Raw genomic sequence first — 26,593 nt, 5'->3', positions numbered from 1 at the left:
GAACCATCACAGTCAAGCCCAATCCTGTTGTCACCTGAGGTCTACATGTGCATTTTTCAGGCAGGGGTCATTGGACAGTGATGGGGGATGGGGCATTCCTTTTGAAAACACAATAACTGCTTTTCTCCATAATGATCAACTCACAAATGAAATCACATTCTCAGAAATCAGCTATTCACAAAGTTTCACATTCTTGCAGTTTCATTCCTCTTCCGTGCCTAGTGACCATGAAGCAACCTATTTCTTCCACTGCTTTTACATCCAGCAAATTGTACTCTGGGTTGTTCCCATAAAAAAGACACCTTTTTATGTAGACAGGTCATTAGCCTGACCAGGGGGCACCAGCTAGATGCAATTGGGGAGAGTGGGGGGGGTTTCAGCATTCATGTAAGTACACCTCTGGATGTCAGCCCAGTATTTAGAGACCGGGGTGGGGGGTGTTACTGAGTTGCTTTGCGCCTACTGTTAGTAACGGGGCGCAAAGCAACTAGCGCCGGGCGCGGTGCCGCCCACGCCTCCCGCGAAATTCAGTGGGAGGTTAGTGGCAGCGCTAACCGGTAGTGCCCTGTAGCGCAGTGCCGCCAGCGATGACGTAATCGCCGTGCGCAGCACCCCGCTCGCGATCTTCAGGAGCGCCCCCTGACTTACCACCGGATCCTATGTCCAACGGGGTCAGAGGGGCCTACCTGCGGCCAGCGAGGCACAATTTAAAGGCGAGGTGCGGGGTGGCCATTTTTGTTGCTGGCCGCCTGCCAGCACCTGCCTGCGCTCCCGTCCCCGGCCTCCTGAACGCCCCCCCCCCCCCCCCCCGCGGAGTGCCGGCTGCGCTCCAAGAGCCCGGCACTTCTCTTGAGTGCCAGGCTCTCTTGTTGGCACTCCCGATCCCCGGAGGCCCAGCTGGGCCCTGGGTCACGCTGCGCAAGGCCCCTCCCCTTTAAGAAGGGGAGGAAGGCCAGCAAGACCGCAGCACGATGTGCCGCAGTGCGTGGCGCTGCGGCTCGTAGCGCCGCGATATTGACTCACAGCGCCCCAAGAGGGTTGCGGGGCGCTTCCAGTCGTGCCTCGCTTCCCTCTTGGGGCGCAATCACTCAAGTTCTGGCGCGGGGGCGCTAATTTTTCCAGGGCACTACCGGCGAAGTTAGTGCCCCAAATGGGGCGCTACTCAATTTTCAGCTCGGGATCTCTGGTCTCCGCTTACCACGGTGCAGTTTGATTAGCCAGTTCATTACAGAAAAAATAACAAAGACATTATTCCACTTTCAGTTAATGGCCGCTTTGTGTCCTGGCTGCTTTTCTCCCCCTCCCTTGCCCTGTGGCACTGAGACCAACTGTAGACTGGTAGTGTAGAATCTAGCCTCTATATTTATAAAGCACAGTGTGTGGGTGTTTAAATTTTATATCAGTTATTATGCAAACTAACTCAGGACAGAAACTGTACTCGGTGATAACCAGTAAATATGCAGCTGGTGGTATGAGTGAGGCCAACTATTGACGCTGCTGTTAAGGTTAGTTAAAGAATACAATCTTTGTTAATGATGTTCACCGGTGAGTGGGTGAGATTAAAAGGAATCAACAATTATTTCGATATTGAGTTGTGACAGAAACAGGATTAGTCAGTTTATTAAAAAATTACCTATGCCATTGTCCTCCTTGTTACTATAAATTACAGACCGACATGACTGAAAGAGACCTTTGCTTGTTAGAATAACAAACCAGGTATAGAGACATATGACAAACATAGAAGTGGGGAACCTACCAATCATGGTTGCAGAAAGCAGGGAAGGAATGATATTTCGCGAGAAAGGGGTTGATGGCGGCTTGAATCCACATTTTGGATGTATCATACTCCAAACCGGCACAGAACCAGATCGCTGAAACTCACCCCAAACTGTTACAGAACCATTCATTCCTCAGGTCATTTGTAGAAACGTTAATATTTTCTTTTTTAAATGGACTCACGGGGCTTGATTTTATTCACTTTTGAGTATCACCAAATGCATGCGTAACATATTTTGCTTGTCCTCAGTTTCTGGTGTTGGGGGGGGGGGGGGCGGGGAGGTGGGTATTGGACAGGAGGTAGCAACAGTTTACCCCCCCACCCCCAATTTGTACCCTGTTCATGAGGCAGTGATTTGCACTGGGGTACACGAGTTCCATCGGCATAGGTGCCCTTTGGTATCTCATTCAAGGTGTCATTCTTGAGGGTTAATAAATGCAAGCTCTTTGAATCCAAGGGACATCAAAGCAGAGTCTAATCATGTCCTCAGCTACATCCACCCAAGTGCACTTGGCAGTAGGGGGAAATCACTGGCCAGCAATCAGCAGCAGTCTCTCCCAGTCCAGGGGTACTAAGACTAATTGTAGCATCTTAAATCAGCCAGGGTTCTGGCTTCTGATCACTAGGCTGCGATCCCTGCTGAAAAGTGCGTCAGTACGGGTGTTGGTGACAACAGAATCAGATTGCCACCTTGGCCGAGATCAGCACAGACTGGGGATATGAACATAGGATCTGCCTGGTCTGTAAGGCTCTGCACCACACTGAGTGGTGCCATCAGGGTAGCTGGTAGTTGGAGTGACAAATGCCCCATCTGCCCAGTCTCACCCATAAGGCCATTTTGGAAGTGGTACTGCCACTGCAACCTGCTGCCATTTGGAATGTTTGCGAAAGAGAAGGAAAGCAGGCTCTAGACCCCCGCCCGTGACCTGCGTTATTTCAACTGTATCTAAAAAAGACTAATTTAAGTAAATTAACCCTGCCAGGGTTAGACAGAGAAGAGGTAAAATTGTTGCTTTCAACACTGGTATTGTACATTGCCCTTCCTCCTTGGCACCCCCTCCAATAAATGGCAGTGGCTACAGTGAAGCATGTCGGACGTACATTTAACTGAAGGTTAAACATTCACACAGCTGCTGCAGTAATCCCCCTTTGCACCACTCAACAAAATAAACTATTGGTGTCACAGCACTAAAGAACTTCTGTTCAGTGTCAGGAAACACAATAAATTGAAATAAAATCAAGCTCATTGTCCTACATATGTCTCTTGTCTAATTAAAATGGAGTCTACTCCATTGGCAGTGGATGCCTACCAAGGCTTGAATAGGGGGGGCGGGGGTAGGGGAGACAGAGCAACTCGATTCAAGATACTCTTCACCAGCCATCAATTGAGGATCAGATCATTCATCAGGTCATGCTGAAAGCCAGTGGCAGCTTCCTGTTAATACTGCAGAAATCACTTGAGATGCACACAACTGAGCGAGAAACAGGAACTCTGACGCAGTACTGGAATTCAGAGAGAGAGAGACAGGAAGAGAGAGAAGCGAGGATTGATGGAGTTGCCTCATTTGTGGAGGTATGCATCTAACCACAGATCACCAGACTTCTTCAGGGACCTGGGGGGAGAAAAGTAGCACATCAGGTAAATCAGTGGCAGACTTAAATAGGCTCGATTTACAAAATATTAGGGAACCGTAAATGGGGCAATTAAGAGACTGAATAGTTAAAAACTTCCCACTAGGAATAGTACTCGGACCTCACTGTGGGCATTGAATTGGTGCCCTACAAACACATTTGTTACTGATGTTAATCCATTTCCTTCACACTGTGGGACTCAGTGATGCCTGCCTCCCAGCCAGCACCCTGTATCATTTGAATGCATCCCTACTGGTGTTTAACCCAGCTCCTTCACACTGTGCTAACATACATGCCAACCTAGAAAATTAGCAATAGCTGGACAACACCCCCCCACAAAACTGACAACTCAAAAACAGGCCCGAATGTAGTTACACTGGAAGTGCAGTGGCATCAAGGGAGCAGCGGTGAAGGGAGTGTGGGGAGACGGAGCTGGATCTTCCCACAGAGCGGTGTGTGCTCATGGCAACATCTCTGGAGTGTGGAAAGTTCGAATCCCTGCTGACCTCTGTCCACAAACACAGATGAACAGACATCGGATCTGTAATTGCTGAGTGTCTGCTTAAGAACGGTGTGCACGTATGAATCGATGTCCAATTTGCTCCGACATTTTTCCCTCATCTAACATTAGACACACACAACAGAACTCATAAATTGAATATTTGCTTGCTGAAAATATTAGTTATAAAGTTCCCATAGTTTCAGGGATAATACCAGAGGATTGGAACTTTGAAATGTATCCAATGTTGTACCCTTATTCAAAAAAGGAGAACGAAAGAAACCAGGTTAACTATAGATCAGTGAGTTTAGTGTCAATAGTGGGAAAATTGAGAATTCATCATCTGGAGTAGAGTGAGTAGCCAGTTAGAAAAATATATAAGTTGATTAGAGAGAGTCAGAGTTATTTTTTAAAGGTAGGCCCTTTATAAAACTAGCCTAATAGAGTCACTGAGTTGGTAGATAGGGGAATCAATGGATATTGTATACATGGATTTTCTGGAGGTTCCAGACAAGAGTTGCTAGTTAAAATTGAGATTTGTGGAATTGGAGATAACCTTGTGTCATCATGGATATAAAGCAGGCTATGAGGTAGGAGGCAGAGAGTTGGGATAAAAGAGGCATTCCTGGATTGGTTGTAGTGAGAAATAGTATCCCCAAAGATTGGTGCTGGGGTGCCACCTTTTATGTATGCATATGTAGGAATCCTGAACAAGGTGACATAATCTTTAGCCCCAATTTTAACTGGGAGTGGGAATCGGATGGGAGGGGGCAAGGTGAGGTGCCAACCGCACCCCCCCCCCCCCCCCCCGACCTTGCCAGCGTGAGGCCCAAGCGATTTTAACTCCTAGGCCTCATCTGCAAGTCGCTGGTCTGCTGGCCGCCTGATACTGGAGCTGAGTTTTGGACAACAGGAGGGCGGAACCAAAGAAACTGTCACTTGCAACAAGGTAAATCATGGAGAGAGGGTTTCAACTGGGCCCATAACAACCTCTCCACTCAAGCCACCGTTAGAATTAGCGTCAAGGCCCAATGACGTCAATGGGCCCCTGATCTGCATATTTAAAGCAGGACCCTGCCAGCTTCAGGTGGGTGTCCTTGCCACCTGCTCAAAGCAGGTTAAAACAGAAGGTGGCAGGATCGATGTGGGAGGTGGTGGGTATGTTACCTGGCTGATTGTAACAGCCTACCCAGTTTCCACTGGAAAGGTAGGATTAAAATCACCCCATTAAAATTCCAGCTACACTGGCTAAAAGTAAATCTAGGAAAAACATCTATACACAAAGGTTTGCAAGAATACGGAAAACACTACCGAAGACGTACATGAATATAAAGTTAATTCAGATGTTTAAAACGGGAGTTAATATGCTATTGGGAAGTAAGGTTATTAGGGGATATGTAGAAATGGAAGGGAATTGGGATGAACAAAGACTGAGCCACCATGGGTAACAAAATGGCAGAGCAGGATTGATGGGCCAAATGGCCAATTCCTATGTCCCTTTTTTTTGCTGAGTTGTAAACAGCACCATTTACACTCTCCTACCCATGCTGTCCACAGCCCAGACTAATGTCCTGCTCATTATTTGATTCTGCAATCTCTCCAGAATGATCCCTGTAAATACCAACATTACATTTTCCTCGGCTGCTCCATGATTCCATAAAAAGCCACTGGGACTACAGCCTGCACAATCTCTAATAACAGTACTGAAGCCTGCTGGCCAGAAAAAAGGCATTAAGCCATGGAGCAGAGAGAAGGGGCAAGGAGAGGAGAGCAGGGAAGAGGGGAGTGAATTAGGAAATGCCACCACATATGTCCAGACTAGTCAATGTAGGGGTGCTGATGGGGCAATCTCGGAGCAGCAAAAGAACTTTGAAGCCATGCTAATTTTTACAGGCAAACACTGACATGAGGAGAAAAGTGCTGAGTGTCTGCATAAAACACACAGTTGGCATGTATGCATCAGGCTCAATGAACTCCTTCCAGCCAGCACCCTGTGTCACCAACTATTATCTGTATGAATGTCACATCACCTCCCTCGCACTGCGTCTGGCTTCAGCTAATTCCCCAGGCAGGTAATCAGTGCGCACTATTTTGAAAGGAACAGGTTTTTTATGCCACTGTTTTAACCCTATAATAGGTACAGGAAATAAAGGAACAAAGGCCACGCATAGAATTAAACTCTTTTCCCCCCGACAGCTTTGAGGTGGAAGTTAGGCTCAATTTTAAATCTCCCAAAGAATAGAGGGTTAAGATGGCAACCTGTGTGTGTGGAAACTGGACACTTGATGGCCGGTGTCACGGTGCTAATGATGTGTGGGTTACTCACCCTATTATATCCTTGAAGGCCTGCAACAAAGGCTTCACCTGGTAGCTCAGGCCATGCTTGTCACACAGCGATTTCACTAAAGGAGCAATCTTGTAGTAATTGTGACGAGGCATCGTAGGGAAAAGACTGCAGAAAAATATATTAGAGAAAGGAAATTAAATGCTCTCATTTGTAAAGGAGGCTGGTGTCTGAATAGTACTGCAACTAGAAGCAGTGACTTGGAGCCCCACTATTGACCCCTTTTCCCTTTACCCCAGTCCAGCCCCAGCTTCTTCCTTCCTTTGTTTCTACTCAAGACTAAGGGACCAGTTTTAACTCAGCCCACCTGGCAGAATCAGGGCGCTGGCAGAGTTCAAATCAGCACGGTGAACTTAGCTCCCTGTTTCCGCTCAGCCGCCATAGTTACTGGGGCCTTCTGCTGGGTGGCCCAGGCGTCTGCCTGAATCAGGTGGGGGCCTCATTCCTCTAAACAAATCGTGCTCCTACGCCATACATCATATCCCAATGTAATATCGAGGGATAACTGGGCACAGCATGTGCCGTGCAGGTTTCTTCCAGTTGTACTATGCAGTGAAAAACAAGAAACCTCAAAAAGGGAAGTGAAAAATTATATTCGTGGAGCCAGGGGTTGAGGAGTGTTGCTCCAGGCTCCACAGAATAATGTGGGCCTCTGCCACCCTGGACTCCACCACCCCCCTCCCCTCCCCAGCCCCGGACCTACCTACCTTTCTGCTGGCCGCGTCAGCTTCTGGGACACCAGATATTGCACCGGCCCAGATCCAGCGAGCTGCATGATAATGAGGCCTGGCCTTTGGAATGGACCGGGCCACTCGCTGGCAGGACTGGGAACACTCCACTGACCAGCCGCCCCAAGAGTTAAAATCAACAAATGGCTTCTCCATCCCCCAGCCAGGGCATGTTACTGATATCTTCAAGGTCTAACACTCAGAACATCTAAATCAGTCCCAGTTAAACAATGACATTCTCACATTTTAACAGACATACACAAATCTCATTACTTTGTTACAAAATACAAAAAGCTCTGGAGCCCAAAGCAGCCTCCAAATCCTTAGCAAGTTTACTGCATCTCGCACCATCAGTGTTTAAACCCTTCACCTCATAAAATGTTCCTCAGGTTGGAACATCTGAGCTCTGGCCAACAAAGAATGTCCTTTTTTCATTCTCAGGATGTGGGTGTCGCTGGCAAGGCCAGCATTTAGTGCCCAGCCCTAGTTGCTCAAGAAGGTGGTGGTGAGTTGCCTTCTTGTTGAGCTGCTGCAGTCCGTGTGGTAACACGGGCTATACAAACATTTCCTGTTACAAATCAAAACACATGTTACATGCTCCCCGAGATGGGGTGTACTCCTTTATCTGTCAGGTGAATGTGCTAACACCAGAGTGTGTACCGTACATGCCATATGTTGCACAGATATCTGTACTGGAGATGGAGGATGTTCTCTGGCTGTTGTGCCCATCAGACATGAATGAATATCAGCTCCTCCATCACCTGCACCGCTTGTCCTATTCTCAGATATTGGATCTACTACAATGGTGATCACACAATTCATCTACATGACAAAGGCACACAACAGGGACATGACCAGGTGATGAGTGCGGACAGTCAGCTTTTACCTGGTGTGTATCTTATGGACTTTGTGCTTTGTGAGACAGTTTACAAAAATACCAGTATCATATTCATAACGTGTAATGATGGAATGTATGAATTATTAACTCAGTACATGTGGTAGTGTAGTGAAGCAGTAAAAGTACAGAGAGTGGAATGGCTAATTTAAATCAGAATCACCAATGAAACAGAAAGAGCCAGAGATCTAGCAATCTTGTCAATTTAAAATGCAGCAGTAAACAGGTTTTAATCATGATGTATTAATATTATTGGGTCATTGTTTTACTTATTAAGGCAAAGCATATTTGTCAATGGAACATTTATTTCCCCACAGTGTCACAGCAAACATACTCAGATCAGGAGCCCATGAAAAGATCCCATGAATCAGGTCTGGATTCTAACCTTGGTCTCAAAGAGGTGAAAGGCCAATATGTTAATGTTGTGAGCCCCCATCCATAACCCCCCCCCCCAAAAAAAAAACCTGTCCCCTACCTTACCAAATGTTTCCTGTTTGAAAGAGGACAGTACTTACTGGTGCTCGATCTGGAAGTTGAGATGGCCACTGAACCAGTCATTGAAGGAGGATTGTTCAATATTACACGTGGCGTCCAACTGGAGAATCAAAAACAGAATGGTACGTCATTAGACATCCTGAAGGATAATGATCTGAAAACACCTGGCATGCAGGTTGACAGTCAGACTTCAAACTGTTGAAGACGGCCTATAGGCTTGTGCCTCGACACTCCAGCCTGTTGACCACCCACATCAGGTGTCTTGTTGGTACAGTATCAGGACATGAAGCTGGCTGTTGAGTTTATTATAAAGCTACATTCCCTCACTATATTTGTTTTGTTGACATGAGCCAGGCAAAATACATAATACAGGTTTGCTGAGTTGAGCTGAATCAGGTTGAATGCAACTTCTCTGTATTGTTGCTCTGCCCAGACCAGCCTGTTTTTCAGGGAGCACTGAGCTGCACATTGACAAACAAACCATCAATGGTGCTTGTTTTGGAAACAGATTCTATATCATTACTGTCTTCTAAGGCAAGTTGTTATATTACAGGTACTGACCTCATACTTGTACGGAGTGGCATGGGAGTGAGAAACCAGAGTTATACTGCCAGTTTCTAAATCACTCTCAGCATAAGAACAACAGCTGTACAGAGCTCTGGTTAGACTCTGTCTGGAGTACAGCATTCCGTTCTGGGTCCCACACCTCAGGAAGGATATGTTGGCCTTGGAGCTCAGATTCACCAGAATGATGCTGGGGCCAAAAGGGTTAAATTATCAGGACAGATTGCATAGACTGGGTTTGTATTCCCTTGAATATAGAAGATTAAGGAGTGATCTAATTGAAGTGTTTAAGATGATTAAAGGATTTGATAAGGTGGATCAGAGAAATTATTTCCTCTGGTGGAAGAGTCCAGAACAAGGCGCATAACCTTAAAAGTAGAGCTAAGCTGTTCAGGAGTGATGTCAGAAAGTACTTCTTCACATAAAGGGTAGTGTAAATCTGGAACTCTCTCCCCCAGAAAGCTGTGGCAGCTAGGTCAATTGAAAGTTTCAAAACTGAGACTGATAGATTTTTGTTCGGCAAGGCTATTGAGGGTTATGGAACCAAGGCGGGTAGATGGAGTTAAGATACAGATCAGAAATAATCTAATTGAATGGAGGAATAGGCGTGAGGGTCTGAATGGCCTACTCTTGTTCCTATGTAACAGAACTCTGCTTGTTAAATTTTAATGTTAGAGAGTCAAGTGCTACATTAGTTCTCTTTATTTCTTAAGAACTTGGCTTTGTATCAGCCTGCAGTTATACTGCAGAGAATGTGAAGTGGAAGCAGTGCCATCTCCTGAAGTTGGTCTGACATCTCTAGCCTAATCTCTGTTTGAAAAAGAGGAATATTAAAGCACATAGGGAAAGAAAGGATGTGGGGGAGCAAAGGAGGAGAGTGTACTTACAAACATATGAAAAAGGACAGAAAAAGATCATCTGGTCCAGCAAGTCTGCCCCACCCTGACCTGGTATAACCTATAGGCACCATCAACTCATTCTCCCAGTCAGGCAATTTCCTGGAAGAGGCAAAAAAACTGAAAAAAATATTCTCGGCCAATTTAGGAAAACACTATGAAAATTCCTCGCCAAAGGCAATCGAACAAGTTGCAGGAGGCCATGGTGATCGATATTCCTAATCTTACTTTTCTACCCATCCTCTATAGCTCAAGGTATCTACATCCCCATCTGTGTAACCTCCTGCACCCCTACAAAGCCTCAGATCTCTGCACTCCTTCAATTCTGCCCTCTTGCACATCCTGATTCTGTTTTCATGCCTCCTCTGAACCTTTACCAAGATAGGGAACTCACTACGCAGGGAATCATGGTCACAAACTCATACCTAGCAGTCCACAGCATCATACACTGGGGCACCAATAAAACACACCACCATGGTGGTCCCCAGAACCACAGGCTTGTTTCCAGGCCTGACTGATATTGGCCAGAGTGGTGGACTTTCATGTAATTCCTAATGGTGACTGATCTGAGACAACATTGCTTGACCCCCTTCACGATTGATGTTGAATGTCTTCGACACAATATTGGTCCCAGGTATGACCCATATTGGCTAAAAATGTAGCTCCAAACACCATTTTAGGCCAATCAAGAAATTAAACAGCTTAGCCTGATCTGGTTGTATCTCTGGAAGAACCACATCAAAACATTACATTAAAATTAAGCCTACATTTGAAAGCTCTAATGGTCCTAGGTTTCCAATGAGATAACTCATTGCTTGTGCAAGCATCTAAACATTGCTGAAATGAGCTATCTTCAGCGCTGCACAGTTTTACAAATTAGCAGCAGGGTGATCTGTGATGACATGACATCTTTGTATCACCAATCATGCCAATGCACTTTGTTCGGTTTAGTAACGTGCCAGGTTTTCTTTGCAGTTTGACACATGACAGCATCCTTTAAATTCTCTTTGCAATTGTCAGATTCCGTCTGTTTTGTCAGCTCCTGACATGGATCTGCGTCATCATGGCTGCACTTTTCTGTATCATGAAACTTTAATCTACTATAAACATTCTAAATATTTTACATTAATGTTTTAATGAGCTGCCTTCTGTATTCTTAACATTCTGGAGAACAAAGTCATTGAAATTTGAGGCTGAAATAGATAACAGGAACAGGCATATAATTCAATCTGTTTCTCAGGACAAAGTCTGGCCTCCACAGGTTAATGAGAGATCACAGAATCACAGAAACCCCACAGTGCAGATAGCGGCCATTTCAGCCCATCGAGCCTGCACCGACACATATCCCACCTGATCCCCGTAACCCCTACACCAACACATATCCCACCCTATCCCCACGTATTTAATCCCCCTAACACTAAGGGTCAATTTATCATAGCCAATCAACCTAACCCGCACATCTTTGCACATCTAGTATACAACATCTCAATGTGACAATAGAGGCACAGAAATGAAGCACCCCATAGAAGAGAACAGGCTATTTTAGATCTAGTATTGTGCAATGAGAAAGTGTTAATTAATAACCTTGTAGTAAAGGGGCCTTTAGGGAAGAGTGACCATAATATGATAGAATTTTATATTGAGTTTGAAAGTGATTTAGTTAAGTCCAAAACTAGGATCTTAAATCTAAACAAGGCAAACTACGTAGGTATGAGGGGCGAGTTGCCTAAGGTAGATTGGGAAACTACATTAAAAGGTATGACGGTAGAGAAGCAATGGCTATAGGCCAGTTAGCCTGACATCAGCAGTAAGCAAAATGCTAGAATCTATTATTAGGGTCATGGTAACAGTACATTTAGAAAATCGTAATATGATAATGCAGAGTCAACGTGGTTTTATGAAAGGGAAATTGTGTTTGACAAATCTCTTAGAGTATTTTGAAGACATAACTAGTCGGCTGGATAAGGGGGAACCAGTGGATGTAGTGCATTTGGATTTTCAAAAAGCGTTCGATAAGGTGCCCACAAGAGGTTATTACACAAAATTAGAACTCATGGCATTGGGAGTAATATATTAGCATGGATTGAGGATTGGTTAATGGACAGAAAACAGAGAGTAGGAATAAACAGGACTTTTTCAGGTTGGCAGGCTGTAACTAGCAGGGATCAGTGCTGGGGCCTCAGCTATTTACAATCTATATTAATGACTTAGATGAAGGGACTGAGTGTAACGTATCCAAGTTTGCTGATGATATAAAGTTAGGTGGGAAAGTAAGCTGTGAGGAAGATGCAAAGAGGCTGCAGGGAGATATAGACAGGTTGACAGGCAAGAACATGGCAAATAGAATACAATGTGGAGAAGTGTGAAGTTATCCACCTTGGTAGGAAAAACAAAAACATTTTGAATGGTGAGAGACTGGGAACTGTTTGCGTTCAGAGGGACCTGGGTGTCCTTGTATATGAATCACAGAAAGTTAACATGAAGGTACAGCAAGCAATTAAGAAAGCAAATGGTATGTTAGCTTTTGTTTCAAAGGGATTAGAGTATAAGAGTAAAGAAGTCTTACTACAATTATACAGGGCATTGGTGAGGCCACACCTGACGTACTGTGTACAGTTCTGGTCTCCTTACCTAAGGAAAGACATACTTGTCTTAGAGGGAGTGCAACAAAGTTTCACTAGGCTGGTTCCTGGGATGAGGGGATTGCCCCATGAGGAGAGATTAAGTAGACTAGGCCTATATTCTCTAGAGTTTAGAAGAATGAGAGGTGATCTAATTGAAACATATAAAATTCTTAAGGGACTTGACAGGGTTAATGCTGGGAAAACGTTTCCCCTGGCTGGGGAATCTAGAACACGGGGTCACAGTCTCAGAATAAGGGGTAGGCCATTCAGGACAGGGATGAGGAGAAATTTCTTCACTCAAAGGGTTGTGAATCTTTGGAATTCTCTACCCCAGAGAGCTGTGGATGCTTAGTCGTTGAGTATATTCAAGACAGAGGTCGATAAATTTTTGGAAACTGAGGGAATTAAGGGATATGGGGATAGTGCGGGAAGGTGGAGTTGAGGTAGAAGATCAGCCATGATCTTGTTGAATGGCGGAGCAGGCTCGAAGAGCCAAATGGCCTACTCCAGCTCCTATTTATGTTCTTAACAGTTCTGCTGATTTGTGCTCCTGTTGTGCCTCTCTCCTTTGTTTCCTCACTGCTCTCCTGAAAACACTGGACCACTTTCGAGGACCTTCTACAAGTAGCCATTCTCCATTTGAGACTAAACAATGGCTTGTGACCAGAGTGACATCAAAGCCAAGACTGATCCTGTCTTCATCCAACTCCACATACCCCCAGTCTTCCATATCATATACTTTCAATAAGAGGCAGAAGGAACAAACAAACAGACGTTCTTCATTGATGCAGAAAACCAGTCTTCATGATGACAACCAATCAAGATCACTGTCTATAAGCCAGATGGCCTTTTTGATGATGGCAGCAATTTGGGCACTTGGAAAAACTGAGATACAATGGCCATTTTGTGAAGTTACCCCATGATGTAGCTTGTCTGTACTGACTACAATTTAGTGGGCAGCCATTTTGATAAGAATACATGATTCTAATGCACTTATGACTAAAAACATTTTGTTTCTTTTAAATGGGAACTGTCACAAACGGCTAAAAGTAAATTCCAAATCTGACCATTATACTGAGGGTTACCTGCATAGTGAGCCAGTCCTTATGCTTTTCATCATCAATGTTCATTGGAATATGGTTCATCTGGGTCACCCACACGAACCAGTGACTCTCTATGAACCTGCAGAGAGAACCAGGGCAATGGTCAGGTATCAACTACTATCTAAACTCTTCAAGTGCTGATTCTTCTACATTCTGTTCAGAACAGACAGGTACTTGTTAAACAGTTTCTTGGAAACCTCTTTTGGGTGCTCTTCCTCCTTTGAACATTATAAACTGGGACCAGAGAACATTTTCCCTCTAACTTTCTGCCTCTCCAATGTTTTTCCCCCCTCTCCTGAAGGTACCAACTCACACTTGGGTACAGTTCCATAGGGACCGGCAGACTCCCAAATGGCCATTCTTCATGCGTGAGCTTAGACACTGAAAGTTGGGAAGTTTCAAGACGTATCACAGCTGAGAATGAACCTGTCCTCACCCAATGTCCACATACAAACACTTTCTAGAAGGCTTTTTGGACAGCAATCATGAGGAGGAAGCCTCACTGATTTTTTCCCCCTCCTAGCTCAGAGAAACTAAGGCCAATTGTAGCACCCCCTACTGCCATTAGTGTCAGCCGTGGCTCAGTGGGTAACACTCTCGCCTTGGAGTCAGAAGATTGTGGGTTCAAGTTCCACTCCAGAGACTTGAGCACAAAATCCAGGCTGACACTCCAGCACAGTACTGAGGGAGTGCTACACTGTCAGAGGTCGTCTTTTCAATGAGATGTTAAACCAAGGCCCTGTCTGCCCCCTCAGGTGGCCGTAAAAGATCCCACGGCACTATTTCAAAGAGCAGGAGCATATTCCTGGTGTCCTGACTAATATTTATCCCTCAACTAACACCAAAAAATAGATTATCTGGTCATTATCACATTGGTTTTTGCCGTGCGCAAATTGGCTGCTGCGTTTCCTGCACTGCAACATTGACTACACTTCAAAAAAGTACTTAATTGACTGAAAAATGCTTTGGGACATCCTGAGGTCATGAATGCAAGTCTTTCTTTTTACAGCTGGGATCAGCTAACTCTGCACAGACTGGGGGATTAAACCTGGGATTTTCCTGTTCTGAATAGCTCCGTTACATACACTTTTACTGACCGCCATCTAGCGAGCTGGAGAACATTTCTTAATGGACTTTGCTTTCTATACATGGTCATTTTGTTCAAATTCTAACTAGCTTGTACTTTGTGCACCCGACGTCAGTGGTTTATTTGTCAGTAAATTGCTATCCTTTCCACCGTGTCTGCTGCAACACCTTGTCCCACCAGGAAAGGAAAATTAAAAACCTGGAATTCAGATATAAATGAAGATACAGAGCTGCTCTAAATTGATACCAGTTTGAATGAGCCAATTTAGACTGGTCATTACAAGAATTTGGGGCAGGTTGGGCATTTGACACTGAATATGAATTGTCTGATAATCCAATCACATCACTTAAATCATAGGCACAGCCACTGACAGGAGAACAAAAGGGGAGGGGGAAATATCTCCCTCACATATTTTTGACTTGGGTTACATCCCCTTCTCCAAAATACTAAATTAACCTAAAGTCCTCCTCAACTATTTAAACAAGGTAGCACCTTGGTTTAGAATCCTAATAAATTATAACATTAGTGACTGAGATTGGAACAGGAGGAGTTCTCTCCAACTGTACATACCTGACGAAGAGGACAAAGAGTATGGAACCGAAAAATCCATAAAATGGGATGTAGGTGTTGAAGTAGCGGATGTAGTATGTTGTAGCCCAGGCAAGATCCTGCAAAGTGGAGAAGAAGGAAACTGAACTGTGTTAAAGGCATTGTGATATCATTACTGATTTACAATATATCTATCTATCTATCTATCTATATATATATAAACGGATACTTCTTTCTGTCTGTCTATCTGTCTGTCTGTCCTCACGTGTGCGTCTGTCCGGCTATGCGCTCGAAAGTTATAGAGCGTACCTACGCGTGCGTTACCTCCAAAGAAAGCTTACGGTTCCGGGACGGTCGTAAGCGTATTTACTTTTCGGTCGGACGAAAATTGTTCGCGCCTTATGCAAAAAACCTTCAAAATTAAACTCATTATCTGCTACTTAGCATTGATTGACTGACGTCAAGGTTCGACCAATCCTGTGCCGTCACGATTGACCAATCCTACAGTACAGATGGTTGGCCAATCGGTGTGTGTGTGGGGGCGGGACTAATCGTTTTCATCTCAGGGATGTGGCGTCCATTGCCTCAAGCTAAAAACAGCATTGCTGCTTCAACTCCTTCCAGCTCAAAATCTGCTGATGCAGCTTCGAAAACGTTAGTATCTCTTATGTTATTTTAAAAAGATTTACCAAAAATCTTTTAGAAGTACTTTCACTTTCATCTTTCAAGGTATTAAAAGGTAGAAATATTGCCCGGCAGCAGATTGAGAGAGGGACACAGAGACAGGGCCAAAAAGCCTGGGACTCGATTTAAAATGTTGCCCGGCACCAGATTCACAGAGGGACAGGCAGACAGGGCCTGAAAGCCTGGTACTCGATTTAAAATGTTGCCCGGCAGCAGATTCACAGAGAGGCCCCAAAGCCTGGCACTCGATTTAAACCGCCCAGCCCAAAACAGCCCTGGCAAAGCCGGGCTCCCCCAGCTAGTATATATATAAAAGCTATGAAATTGCTCTGCTGTGTGTGCAGTGCAATAAGTCCAGATAGTGCCATGCTTCAGGTCTCATCTTATGCTATCACTTCCATCCAAGTAATGTTATTCGAAGCATTTTTGGGGGGTAAATTCTGTGCTCATCAAAGTATGGGATGTTACTGCTGGGGAGTGAATTGCTGGGGAGGATTGCCAATGTAACCAGGTTCCAATCCAAATGCCTGGCTCTCCTACCCGGGACAGAAATCAGGCTTTCCTTCCTCCCAGGCCCCAGGAATTTGGTGCCAATGTGTCAATCTACTGTGGCTCCCCAGTTACATGTTGGACAGCGTCTTTTTATACATAAACGAAAGCTAATGTGCTACGCTGCAGTGTTTGTAAGTCTGTTTTGGTGCCCAGAATTTCCTGCATAACAAGGCCCTCAACTCAAGAGGGGCTAGTGCCAGCAAGAGGTGGCGTTTCCTTTCAGGGAGGCAGGAGGAACTCACAGGTCCAGTCACCCTTGGCATTTCTCACACAAGTGTCACTGGCTAGTTCTAGATCGGGGCAAGGGTCACCAGCCTGCCCTTTCCATCGAGCAATGGCAGAATGTGATGAGGGAAGACAAAGAGGAAAATAAAATTCAAAGTGGGAGGTGGTGAGGAGTGGGAGAGGGAAAACAAATCCTTATATTACACGTTCTGACGTACTTACCACCCAATCTCGACGGGTAATCATGGTCATCATTATCTGAATGTAGAAATACACCGGGATTAGCAGGGGCGGGCCAACTGAAAGAGAGAGCAGCAAGTGACAACACAGGTGATATCACAACAGGAAACAACCGTCACAACCGATAGCATCACACTGACTGGTCAAGGAGTCATACTTACTGAGGAAAAAGTACTCGTGTTGATAGTTGTACGGCAAATACTTGATCTTCCTTTTTCCAAACTACAGGGAGAAAAGAGGAATTAGGAGGAATCAGGTCAGCATCTACACTAGGCCTTCAGTACAAGGGACCGTAAATCTTTCACAGAAACATTTGAACTGAGGACCCATTATTCTGTATAAAACCATCTAAACGTCGCAATTAAATTCCAGCCCACAACTCCCTCCCAGGTATCCATTGTTCTATGGGGTAATTTTGCAGTCCAATATTCCCAGCAGGGAGAACACTGGAGACAGGGCTACAGCATTTATCCCTGATTCTTCATCCCTGCTGCAAGCGAGCACAACTACCTGCCAGAAGCATGAAATCACAGAATACCAAATAATTATTAGATACAAACAATCCATCCAAACACTTGATTGGATTCAGCCTGTAAACTTACTTTCAGATAGCCACTATTCTAGATATGATCATCCAAACCCTTTGGTTAGATCATGGGAAGTAGGAAGCAGTGGGAAGAGGGAGAAAAGTGTCCAGCTGCCAGTAGTTCCATAAGAGTCTGTTCCACCTGCCACTACAGTATCCCCAGTGCCTCTTCCTTTTGTCCATGCTGGCCATTCAATTGGAGCAGCAGAGGGACATTGACTTAAGACCTTTGCCCTGCCTACTTTCTGTTATTTACATGTAATGGGATGGGCAGTGAGCAGGTGAGTGCTGTCATTGTCAAATGGGGAGGAAAAATACCGTCCGTCATTTGCAGGAGCAAGGGTTTGGCAGAAGGCCTCCCTGCCCCATTTTCTTTCACTTTCCAACCTATGATCATCTGAGAACAGGTGGTTTTACAGAAGAAAATCCAGGCCGCAGGCAGGTGGAAGTCCTGGCCCACCATACTTCCAGTGGGAAATGTAAATGGGAGGAAATTCCACACCTACAACTCACTTCCGGGTATCCGTTATTCTACATATAAAGTATCTGAACCCCTTGATTCGATTTCAACCTGTTACTCACTCCCGGCTATCTGCTATTCTGCAAGATGTATTTTCCTCCAGTTGCTAATGTTAGTGAAAAAGTTGGTGCGAGTGTAAACATGTCTCCCAGAGTATACTAACGGTGAGGTTTTTGTGACACTGAGGGAAATATCCCAGCCCACATGATTCTGTTGCTAAATGTATGAAGAGTTCAGACTGCATAACATTCTACTATACTTGTAGGATCTTATCCTTTCTGGTTCCAATGTTAAACACAGAGAACATGGAGTGAATCTGTACTGTTCCTCCTAAGATGTGAATACTCCATCCTTCTTCCTTGAATCCTTGCTCTATTGAAAGCAAGACTCATTGTGCTGTCTCCTACTCTAACTCACTTTTTCGCCAGGACCTTAAAACTGTGGCGCTCCTTACCTTCCTCAGGCTTCCTTACCTACTTCAATCCATCGTCTTGCAGCACAAGCTTGGCATCATGTAGTCAGAACTCCCCAATTTATCTCACCACCTCTCCTACTCTTTCCAAACTTGGTCTTGTCCTGCACTATGGGCCCAGGCCCTTCTCCTAGATTTCTCAATATAAAGAAATTACCTCCACGGGTTGTGTATCTCCCAATACAAACATCTTCAGCATGTTCACATCAGGGTCCTTGTTAAAGATGTTGGGCTTGGCGTGGTGCTGGAAGTGTCGATGATTCCACCAGTTCCCAGATGCCCCCTTATAACAGAGATACAGTATCACACAATATACTAAAAGCATGGCAATCCAGCTCTTTACTTATATGAGTTTCAAATTCTTTCTTAATCACCCACACGAGTTTCGGTATCTCACTCAACCCCTCCAGGTCTAGTGTCTCACACTTGTTGACAATCATGCTCAGCATTTGCTCTCTGTCAGAATCATCTTTAAACAGCTGGCACAATTGCAACCCTTTCCCCCTCACTTTTACTTGGGGCATTGCTGTGCCACAAATGCCAGTTTGATACTGGTACCTCACAGCAAGCTAAGGTTGTCATACCCAAGTTGCCAGCTCCTATGGTGCTGTCTAGTCCAGGCAAAGAAAGTTCTGCGCATGCTTGTTCATAGAGCTTAAATGCTAATGTTAGTGGGCTGTCCTTTTGGCTTTCTAATAACATCAGAAAGAGTCAAAACACAGCTAAGAAGTTCCCAGGCAATCCAGTCAAATCTTTTAACCTTGACTTTGCACAAGGCCACAGATACACTGCAATGGGTGTGAAGCAGAAATGTTGCGAGACTGTCTCCTTGCCCATAAAGTGAGTCCACACTCAAATTACACTACACAGTTTATATCAATATGAAATCAAAGCTGTTTAACAATTGCACATTATGAACAAATGCAAAACACTACAAATGCTGGAAATCTTAAACAAAAACAGAATATGCTGGAAACATTCAACAGGTCAGTCAGCATCGGAGGAGAGAACAGACAAGTAAAGACTGCCGATATTACCGATGAACAGCATTTAAAAAGGAACAGAACATGGGAAAGGGGACGGAAAATATATAGACACGGTCACAGAGAAAGAAACAGAATGACCTCTAAAGTGCTTAAATGGAGAAGGGGAGATGGTTAAATGGCAGAAGTAATATTAGGATGAGACAATAGGAGACATAATGAGCGAAATTAAAGAAATACAAGACACAGAAAATGTGTGAATAGCTTAAAGAGATGGCTGATGGGCAGGTGGAGAGGGAAGCATAAATGGCAAAGCAGAACGTGCTCCAGCGGCCCAGGAGCCTGGTAGAAGTAAAAAGCAAGTCGACACCAAGGGTACAGACCAACTTCCCATCATGGTATCCTGACGGAGGGTCCCCATCCCAAACACCAACCTGCTCCTTCCTGGGGCTTGGGCTGGGGCCCCTACATTGGAAGACCATGTCTTGACAAAGGGTCCGCACACCCGAAACTTCAACTTGTCTGCTCTCTCCACCGATGCTATCTCACCTGCTGAATGTTTCCAAAAGGTTTCTGGCTTTATTTCACATTACTGCAAACTGTGTAACATAACTGGCCTAATGGGCAAATACCAAGTCTGGGATCAGCAAAGCTGAAGTTCCCCTAGCCAGCTTCAGAATCAGCAAGAAAAGTAGCTTCAGCCTCAACATAATCATACACCACACCCATTCTTTGTAAAGTCCTTTGGAATAGACTACAGAAAACCCTGCAGCATTCCAATTTTTTTAAATTAGCATTGTCTGAAGAACACCTCCCCCATGCTAACCTTCATGTGACCGATCAGGAACTTATGTAGCAGGTGGTTCCATTTTGATTTCCGAAATACAGACAAATGTCCAAAATCGTGTTGAAGCCAGCCTGACTGGGCCTGGAATCCACAAAAAGATAAACACCTTTACAGCATTGTACAGGGATAGGAAAATAGATTGAATTCTCTTTACTGTTTTATAGAAAGTAATAAAAACAATGATCCTCCCAGATAAACAGTTCAGCGGCTCTCACCGTCCCCGCCTCCTCACCCCCACAACTGCTGATCAGTTCATCCAACAAATAACTCAGCATTATTTCATGGCAGTCATTCACCCATCTCACTGTAGAGGCAAGGGTTTCAACCAAGGCTTGAGATCCCTGAGAACAGGCTGAAGGGGTTTGTTCATTCTATGTAGGACTGGTCCATTATTTTCAAGGGAGAATTCCTCAGTGTTTATATCCAGGAGATATTCAAGAGTCATAAAAGACTCCCCTCGCTCAAAAGGATGAAGATTCTAAATCCCTGTAGCTACACAGCATCAAGGATTCCCATAATCAATTGCCATGGGGATGTCTGAGATTTGTACGAGTCACACTGAGATTCACTGAGTTATTTACAGAGTATTACAGCACAGAAGGCGACAAGTCAGCACACTGCACCTGTGCCAATTTCCAAAAAGAGCTACTGACTTAGTTCCATCCCTTTCCCCATACAGTCTTAATTTTTTTTCCCCCAAGTATTTATTCACTCCTTTTTAAAAAGATATTATGGACTCTGCTTCCACCTCGGTTTCTGGTAAGCCATTCCATTAACAACCCTCTGCATAATAAATATATACACATTTAAAAAAATTCTCCTAGCCTCCCTCTCTTTTGTCGATGATCTTATATTTATGTCTTCTAGGTACTGACTCATCGATCAGTGGAAATAGTTATTGTGTTTGCTTTAGCAAAATCCTTCATAATGTTGAACACACCTATTGACTTAATAGGACCCTGATTTGCATATATTGAGGCACCCGACTGCTTTAGGCAGTTGACTCATCCGCTTGTGAAATCCTGCAGTTTAATATCGGAAAGGATTGGGTTATGAGCAGGAAAGTAACCTGCTCAATTTTAACTGCCTACCTGGAGGAAACTGGCCGGGTAAAAACTGACCCCTACATTTCCATTATCAATACGCTCCATATTTCCTCAAAAAACAATATTAAATTCGTCGGATACAACTTCCTTTTGCAAATCTGAGCCGGCTATCCTTAATTAATCCATAGATTTCGGAGGAAGCATTCATTTTATCCCATATCGTGGCTGCTTGCCCACTTTACATCAAGCGTAGGGCTGGGAAAGAGAGAGCATGTCAGTGATTGAATGGAGTTGAATGTACTATCCTTTAGGATCTTGGAATAGGATCGGCTAAACTCCCTGTCCTTCTGGATCCCGCACTGGGATTAGCCAAACTCGTGTTCTTCAGGATCCTTAACTGAAATCACATTAAGAGATCATCCCATTCGATTAAACTTAATTAGAGTTTGCACCCTGGAGAAAAAGGGAGTGACGTAGCACAGTACCTCACCCTGCCATGCTTAGGTATTCTCATTTTGCTTGGTTCCACGCCCTTCATTGATCTGATTATGTAGTGATGACTGTTCCTTACCTGTGAGGTTGCCAGGATTAATGCAGTAAGGAGAGTTGGAATCCAGCCAGTTCCAAAATATGACAGCGTCACCCAGGCCAGGAACTCCAAGACCAAGAGGTGGCCAAAGTAGAGAGAGAAAAACACCAGATCTGTGTCAAATAGTTTCATGTCCTCCGCTGTCTTCCGCAATGCCCGAAAATCTTCAATCAACTCAATCTGAAACCAAATGAATGAGTGTTCACTGAATCTTCAACGGGTGCTCCGTAACCACTCTTTTTTCAATGAATTTTATGCTCATCAAATGTTAGTGTTAGATGTTACTGCTGGGAATCAAACACTTTCCCTAGATAAAAAGCAAAGCCCCTATTACATTCAAATTCATTTCATTTTAATTTTAAAACTAGTTGATTTTCAGTGTCATTGCACAAAGGGAGTGAAAACCAAGTGTAGTCCCCAGATGAAACGGGGTTAGAGGGCTGGGATAATTAGCTCAGGGTTTGCAGATCTAATTCAGTCTCCAAATTAAAACCATACATTTTGTCCTTACTTTTCTATTCCCATTATAAATTCCTGTGCCCACATTAAGAATGGAAACTACTTAAGTAAACTGGTCACCTTCCTGTCAGTAGAGGCACTGCAGTGCCTCTAATGGGGGAGGGAGTAATTACAGTGTGACAAGTTTACATAGACGGTTCCCATTATAAATGTGGGCGTAGGAATTTATAATGGCAAAATGGTGGCAGGAAGTACGTGTTGACAGAAGATTTTTTTAATCTATTAGTAGTCTATTTTGCATGGTGTTGCACACAGGGAATCAATACCAAGTGTAGTTTTTAGGTCATGCTCTAGAGTGGGAATTGATTCTCAGCGGGCATGTACTAATTTGTTGAATAACAATCTGATTTCTGCAATGATTTCACCAGGGTTTCCTTTGCTTCAAACCATTTCAATGCAGTTAAAATCAAACTGTAAATAGGTCACTGGCATGATGCTTGACTGCACGGTATCATGGGATACTGATTTGTTCCTGCGATTCTATACATAGGTTCGTGATCTTGGCCATTTTGCAAGCCATTTCTCCCACAGGGAGACAGAAATCAGAGTGCAGAGTCACCATGGGGCACTCTTGCGTTATCTCCCAATGTCATCTCCAAAGGTGGCATTGACTTGGGTTTTGGTTGTTCTCTCAACAGGGTAATGGTTTGAGCATTGTGGAGGGTTGAATAAAAATCAAGACTTAATTACTGTAGATATGATCAAACATTTTTATTTGGAAGCAGGAAAAAGCCATAGGGCTGAACAAGCTGGTATATTTTGTCATTGAGCCTCCCCTCCTAACCCTTTAACATATCCCTTAATCCATGCCTCTTGAATACTGTCCATCTCAATCTCCCTCCCTTCGACGGGCTTCTAACCCTGAATTTCCTGTGGAACCACAATGCTAGTTACAACAGTGACCTTGACTGGAAGACCACAGGTCAAATTCCAAAGGTCACCTACAATCAAACCTTATTATTCCAGCTCCACCCATGAATTAATCATTTCAGTCCCGGGCGCAAACATTTCCTTTCAGGCCTCTACCAACGGCTGAAGAGGAAATGCACTGCTTGGTGTGGAACTGACCACACACACCAAGCAGGGTTCCAGGTTTGATCTCTTAACTGTGGTGAGTTAGCGGACCTCTACAGGGCCATCAGCGAACAACAAACTGCGCACCCAGACGGAGCTTTTATCGTCGCGGGGGACTTCAATCACATAAACCTAAAAACTGTACTACCGAAATTCCACCAGAATGTTTCCTGCCCCACAAGAGGGGAGAACACACTGGATCAAGTCTACACGAGCATTGTAGACGCTTATAAGGCCATTCCCTGCCCCCACCTTGGGAAGTCTGACCACCTCTCCCTGTTTCTAGCCCCGGCATACAAACCGCTCATCAAAAGAGTGAGAACATCAGTGAAAGTATGGCCAGAGGGGGCAGTCTCGGAGCTTCAGGATTGCTTCGAACGCACTGATTGGGGCATGTTTGCCCATAATGACATCGAGGAATACGCATCCACAGTGCTATTCTACATTAACAGCTGCGTCGAGGTCGTCACAACCCATAAAAATATCAGGACATACCCCAACCAGAAACCCTGGATGAACGGAGAGGTCCGCTCGCTGTTGAAAGCACGCGACGCAGCATTTAAATCTGGCGACGCGGCGGCTTACAGTGCAGCTAGGACCAACCTAAAAAAGGGTATCAGGACTGCCAAAAGGAAACAAACACTGCGGATAGAGGATCATTTCCACAACAACTCGGACCCCCGGCGCACGTGGCAAGGCATCCAGTCCATCACTGACTACAAGGGCAAAAACACCAGCCCCCCGGTTAGCGATGCCTCCCTTCCGGAGGAGCTTAACAACTTCTACGCTCGCTTCGACAGGGACAACAGGGAGCCGGCTACCAAAGCCTTGCCACTCCCGGAAGACCAGGTGCTCACTCTGTCGACCTCCGACGTAAGGGGTGTTCTACGCGGAGTGAAAACACGAAAGGCTGCTGGACCGGATAGCATCCCTGGACGGGTACTCAAGGAATGTGCTGATCAGCTGGCTGATGTCTTCACCGCCATCTTCAATCTGTCATTGGCCCAGGCAGTAGTCCTACATGCTTCAAGACCGCTACCATTATTCCTGTGCCAAAACAAACGGCTGTGACGTGCCTGAATGACTATCGACCTGTCGCACTCACACCCATCATAATGAAGTGTTGCGAGAGACTGGTCCTGGCTCACATCAAAGCCAGTGCTCCCGCCTCTCTTGACCAACACCAGTTTGCCTATCGTGCAAACAGATCAACGGAGGATGCAATCACAACTGCTCTACACTCGGCACTGAATCACCTAGATGGTAAAGAGACCTACATCAGAATGCTGTTCATAGACTACAGCTCAGCATTCAACACTATCGTCCCCAACAAGCTGGCCACCAAACTCCAAACTCTTGGCCTGAACACTTCCCTCTGCAACTGGACCCTGGACTTCCTAACAAACAGACCCCAGTCTGTCAAATTAGGTAACCACACCTCCCCCCCCCCCCCCCCCTGACCCTGAACACAGGGGCCCCACAAGGATGTGTGCTGAGCCCCCTCCTCTACTCCCTCTTCACCCACGACTGTGTGGCTGTTCATGGTTCCAACACCATCATCAAGTTTGCGGATGATACCACGGTAGTAGGCCAGATCACCAACAACGATGAGTCAGCCTACAGGGAGGAGGTCCAGCATCTCGTGAAGTGGTGCGCCGATAACAACCTGGCCCTTAACATCAAGAAAACCAAAGAAATCATTGTGGACTTCAGGAAGTCTAAAGGCGGAAGTCACACCCCCATCCACATCAATGGGGCTGTGGTGGAAAGGGTGGACAGCTTTAAGTTCCTCGGAGTCCACATCACGGAAGACCTCTCCTGGTCCCTCAATACCTCCTCTCTGGTGAAGAAGGCCCAGCAGCGCCTATATTTCCTAAGGAGGCTGAAGGGATGTAACCTGTCACCCCTGATCCTCTCAAACTTTTACCGCTGCACAATAGAGAGCATCCTGACGAACTGTATCACAGTATGGTATGGCAGCTGTAGCTACTATGACCGGAAAGCCCTGCAGCGGGTAGTCAAAACTGCCCAACGCATTACCGGCACCCGGCTACCGACCATAGAGCACATATACCAGAAACGCTGTTTACGGAGGTCACGGTCCATCATCAAAGACCCTACCCACCCCAGCCACAGTCTGTTCGCCCTCCTGCCATCTGGGAGATGCTACAGATGCATTCGCACCCGTACGACCAGATTTAGGAACAGCTTCTTTCCCAGGGCTGTCATCCTACTGAACTCCACAAATAAACTCTAAAGCCTGCACATCTGCCAATGCACTTTATTATGGTTATGTTTATGTTAATATACTACAAGCCAAATGTATGTTGAATGTTTAAATGTCTTAATCTAAATGTACACTCTCGGGAGCCGCAAGCCTACATTTCGTTGTACTGCACTTGTGCACTAACAATGGCAATAAAAGTTGATTTGATTTGATTTTTGATTTGATTTGATTTTTCTGACGGGGAGGTGGTAGGAGTTCTCCATTTGTGCTCAGTACCTCCATGTTGGGGAGGTGGGGTTAGAAGAGTAAAAAATCATTTTGGGTTCCCAGTGCTGATCACGATCCAATGACACCTGTAGGAAGGCACAGCTATGTGGAGGTCAGGTGAGGACATGATTGCTCATCAATGGCATCACTGTTGTAGCAAATACCCTGATGGTACATAGAGCTGTCAGCTCACAGATGAAGAATGGATATTTAGGTGAGGTAGTGAAGAGCAGCTGGGGAACTGTGCAACCGTACTCCAGCTATGATTGTGTGTGCGGGGGGTTGGGGGAGGTGGGGGCCGGAAATACAAAAACTTAAAAACACATTTCCCCTCAGTCCATTTATGTTCTGTGCTGCTCAACCAAGCTTTAGATCATCCAAAGTTACAAGGAGTCACAAACATTTCTAGCTCACATACACCATCTGCAAAGCAGGGCTTTCTACCGAAAAGCGAGCGGGGAATTGGATTACTGAGACCATCTGTATTGTTGTAGGCAAATGGTAACCTGGATCAATGAGGTAAACTGAACCTTTTAATAAATTATTTACTGATGATTTCATCCTTCTTC

General features: G+C 45.0%; 1 protein-coding gene across 1 annotated transcript in view; it reads right to left on the bottom strand.

Annotated features, from left to right (window-relative positions):
• Positions 1 to 1,587: 1,587 nt before the first annotated feature.
• Positions 1,588 to 26,593, bottom strand: part of fads2 (fatty acid desaturase 2) — a 65,550-nt gene continuing 40,544 nt past the window's right edge. Inside the window, exons 3-12 of the mRNA XM_086007767.1 lie at positions 21,920 to 22,117; positions 20,282 to 20,383; positions 18,630 to 18,755; positions 17,056 to 17,116; positions 16,877 to 16,953; positions 15,215 to 15,312; positions 13,540 to 13,636; positions 8,391 to 8,470; positions 6,235 to 6,360; positions 1,588 to 3,390 (exon numbers count right to left, since the gene is read on the bottom strand). Of these exons, the coding sequence (XP_085863893.1) occupies positions 3,339 to 3,390; positions 6,235 to 6,360; positions 8,391 to 8,470; positions 13,540 to 13,636; positions 15,215 to 15,312; positions 16,877 to 16,953; positions 17,056 to 17,116; positions 18,630 to 18,755; positions 20,282 to 20,383; positions 21,920 to 22,117 (1,017 nt within the window). The 3' untranslated portion in view covers positions 1,588 to 3,338. The remainder of the gene's footprint in view (positions 3,391 to 6,234; positions 6,361 to 8,390; positions 8,471 to 13,539; positions 13,637 to 15,214; positions 15,313 to 16,876; positions 16,954 to 17,055; positions 17,117 to 18,629; positions 18,756 to 20,281; positions 20,384 to 21,919; positions 22,118 to 26,593) is intronic.

This window comes from Somniosus microcephalus, chromosome 15, assembly GCF_052327205.1.
Source record: "Somniosus microcephalus isolate GS21.2 chromosome 15, FLI_Smic_1.0, whole genome shotgun sequence".
Lineage (NCBI taxonomy): Eukaryota > Metazoa > Chordata > Chondrichthyes > Squaliformes > Somniosidae > Somniosus > Somniosus microcephalus.
This window is presented reverse-complemented; position numbering and strand designations above follow the sequence as displayed.